This window comes from Berghia stephanieae, chromosome 5 (genome assembly GCF_034508935.2).
Source record: "Berghia stephanieae isolate SIO BIC M18660-M18661 chromosome 5, UCSD_Bste_1.3, whole genome shotgun sequence".
Classification (NCBI taxonomy): Eukaryota; Metazoa; Mollusca; class Gastropoda; order Nudibranchia; family Aeolidiidae; genus Berghia; species Berghia stephanieae.
Genome location: NC_088364.1, coordinates 76,629,905 through 76,632,404, shown reverse-complemented (window position 1 = coordinate 76,632,404; position 2,500 = coordinate 76,629,905). Strand labels below are relative to the sequence as shown.

Here is a 2,500-nt window from a genome sequence, read left to right as displayed (position 1 = left end):
TCCAAAAGTTTTTCAGCATGCCGAAAGCTTGGTTTGCCTTTTGAATTCTGTGCTTGATATCGTGTTCTGCATTTCCGTCGTCTGTTATTTTGGATCCGAGGTAGGAGAACTCTGTTACCTCTTCAATTATATGTTCATCTATCCTAATTTCACTGTCATGTTTTGGATTCACCCTAATGTACACAGTCTTATCGAAATTTATTTTCAGTCCAATTTTCGAGGCGTTCTTGTGTAGTACATTTAGTTTCTCTGAGGCGTCTCTGTGTGTACTGGAAACTAACTCAATATCATCTGCGTAGTCTATATCTTCCAGAAAAGATGTCAGTGTCCAGCGAATGCCTCTCTTCTTACCATCAATTGTATTTTTCATGGGCCAGTCTAGAGCCAGGATAAACAGAAGCGGGGAGAGTATGCAGCCTTGTTTTACACCAGTTGTTACATTAAAGCTGTCTGTTAAATTGTTACCACAGATCACTTGGCATTGGTAGTTGCTGTACATTGCTTTGATTAGGTTGACTATCTTCATCGGTTATACCATAATGGCGGAGTATTTTCCACAGGGACTCTCTGTGTAAGCTGTCAAAGGCTTTTTCAAAATCGACAAAAATGGTGTAGAGGGGGCTGTTCCATTCAATGCTTTGCTCCAGGATTTGTCTCAGGGTAAATATGTGGTCACTGCATGACTTCCCTTTTCTGAACCCTGCCTGCTATTTTCTAAGAATGTTTTCAATGTGAGGTGTGATTCTTTTCAGAAGGATTCTATTAAAAATTTTGCTCGTTACGGACAGGAGTGTGATTCCACGCCAGTTAGCACAATTTCCTAGGTCTCCTTTTTTGGCTATTTTATGGATGATGCCTTTCTGCCAATCCTCTGGTATTTCTTCCTTTTCCCAAATGTTGGTGAACAATTTACTGAGAATTTTGGACATTTCTTGCGAGTTCGCTTTAAGCATTTACGCAGTGATTTTGTCAATACCTGGGGCCTTGCCATTTTTCCCATGTTATTATCATTATCATTAATCACATCCTTATTCATTTTCCTCATTTGCCATTCCATTCATTATTCTATAAAACTTCTCTCTTGATTATTTCTTCTCTTATACTAATAAAAAACACAGGTACGCGCAGAAGTCACCCAACTTCCTGTTCATAGTCGCTGATTTATTTATTTATTTATTTTTTTTTTCTCTCTCTCTCTTTCTTTATTTCCCCTTATAGGACATTGAAAACAGCTTCAGAATGTTTTAAGCCCTTTGTTAAAAGTTGTGAGAAGGATATAAGGGAAAATCTTGAGCAGATGGTAATCCCATTTGCCGATTGTAAGTATTACGTGATATCACTCTTATGCTAAGCACTAATTCTAATCACACTTGCCAATGTATCCATAGTTCCAAGATTTTGTATGTAGGAAAAGCTCTTTTATTAATTTTATATGGCTTTTTCTTTAAATTTAAATTAAATTGAGCTTTTTTATATAGCGCAATATCCACTAAACGTGCTCAAAGCGCTTTACAAGGGGTCCCTGGTCAACAGCAACGTTTAACATGTAGGACGGAACGTGACGCCTGTTAGGCGATATTACATTTTTTCGGACAAACGGCCAGGTACTCATTTTACACCTGAGTAGGGTGAGAGAATGTGAGTAAAGAGCCTTTTTCAAGGACTCAACTATGGGCCGAGCACGAGGCTCAAACCCAGGACCCGTTCCTTTGCATTGTCTCCCTTTCCTCTTTTTATTTACTATTGAATTAAGCTTAGTATTTATACAGTACATTATACCAGTGCGTGTCAGCATTTTTTGAAATTATACACACTTTCAAATTTTGACTTAAAAGCTTGTACACCCCTGTCGTCACAATTAACAGGTAGATAACCACGCCTCTCGGACAGACAATCGTCATAATGTAAACAATGGTAGTGATTGGTACACACAGCAGACTACACAGGTTTTATTATCGATAGTATGTGTTTAAATAAAATACCCACTGTTTAACCACTTGGTCAATAGAACTAACACAGAAAACTATGTATCAGGCCTGTAAATCTTCCGTCCATTGTCGGATTTCGACAGTACGATTTTGCTCTATAAGTGCTAAAAAAAATAAAATAAAAGATAATAGTAAAAATGAAATTCGTAACGCCTAAGAACAGAACCAATAAAAAAGAAAATAAAAGACTTTTATTTCGTTCCTCGAAAAAATTAGATTTTATTCCGTTTCAAATGTCGACTTAAAAAAAAAACAACCGAAAACCTTTTTATTTGTCGCATCAAAGACAAAACATGCCGTCTATCAGTTAGCTATAATATTATCATGCCACCTTCACGCTCCGCTAGACGTTTATGTATCCACTGCTTGGCTACTGTGCCACAGCCAGCGAGAGAGAGGTCGCGAAGTTCGCGCGAGTCGTCTTCACACACACACACACACACACACACACACACCTAGTCAGTAAATAACGCACACACAGAAGTGTGTCGAACTGGACCGGAAGGTTTCTC

The 2,500-nt window shown here is 38.1% G+C and overlaps 1 protein-coding gene across 1 annotated transcript in view; it reads left to right on the top strand.

The window, feature by feature from the left end:
• Positions 1 to 2,500, top strand: part of LOC144973626 (uncharacterized) — a 47,388-nt gene that overhangs the window by 26,278 nt on the left and 18,610 nt on the right. Inside the window, exon 6 of the mRNA XM_078916292.1 lies at positions 1,219 to 1,319. Within this exon, the coding sequence (XP_078772418.1) occupies positions 1,219 to 1,319 (101 nt within the window). The remainder of the gene's footprint in view (positions 1 to 1,218; positions 1,320 to 2,500) is intronic.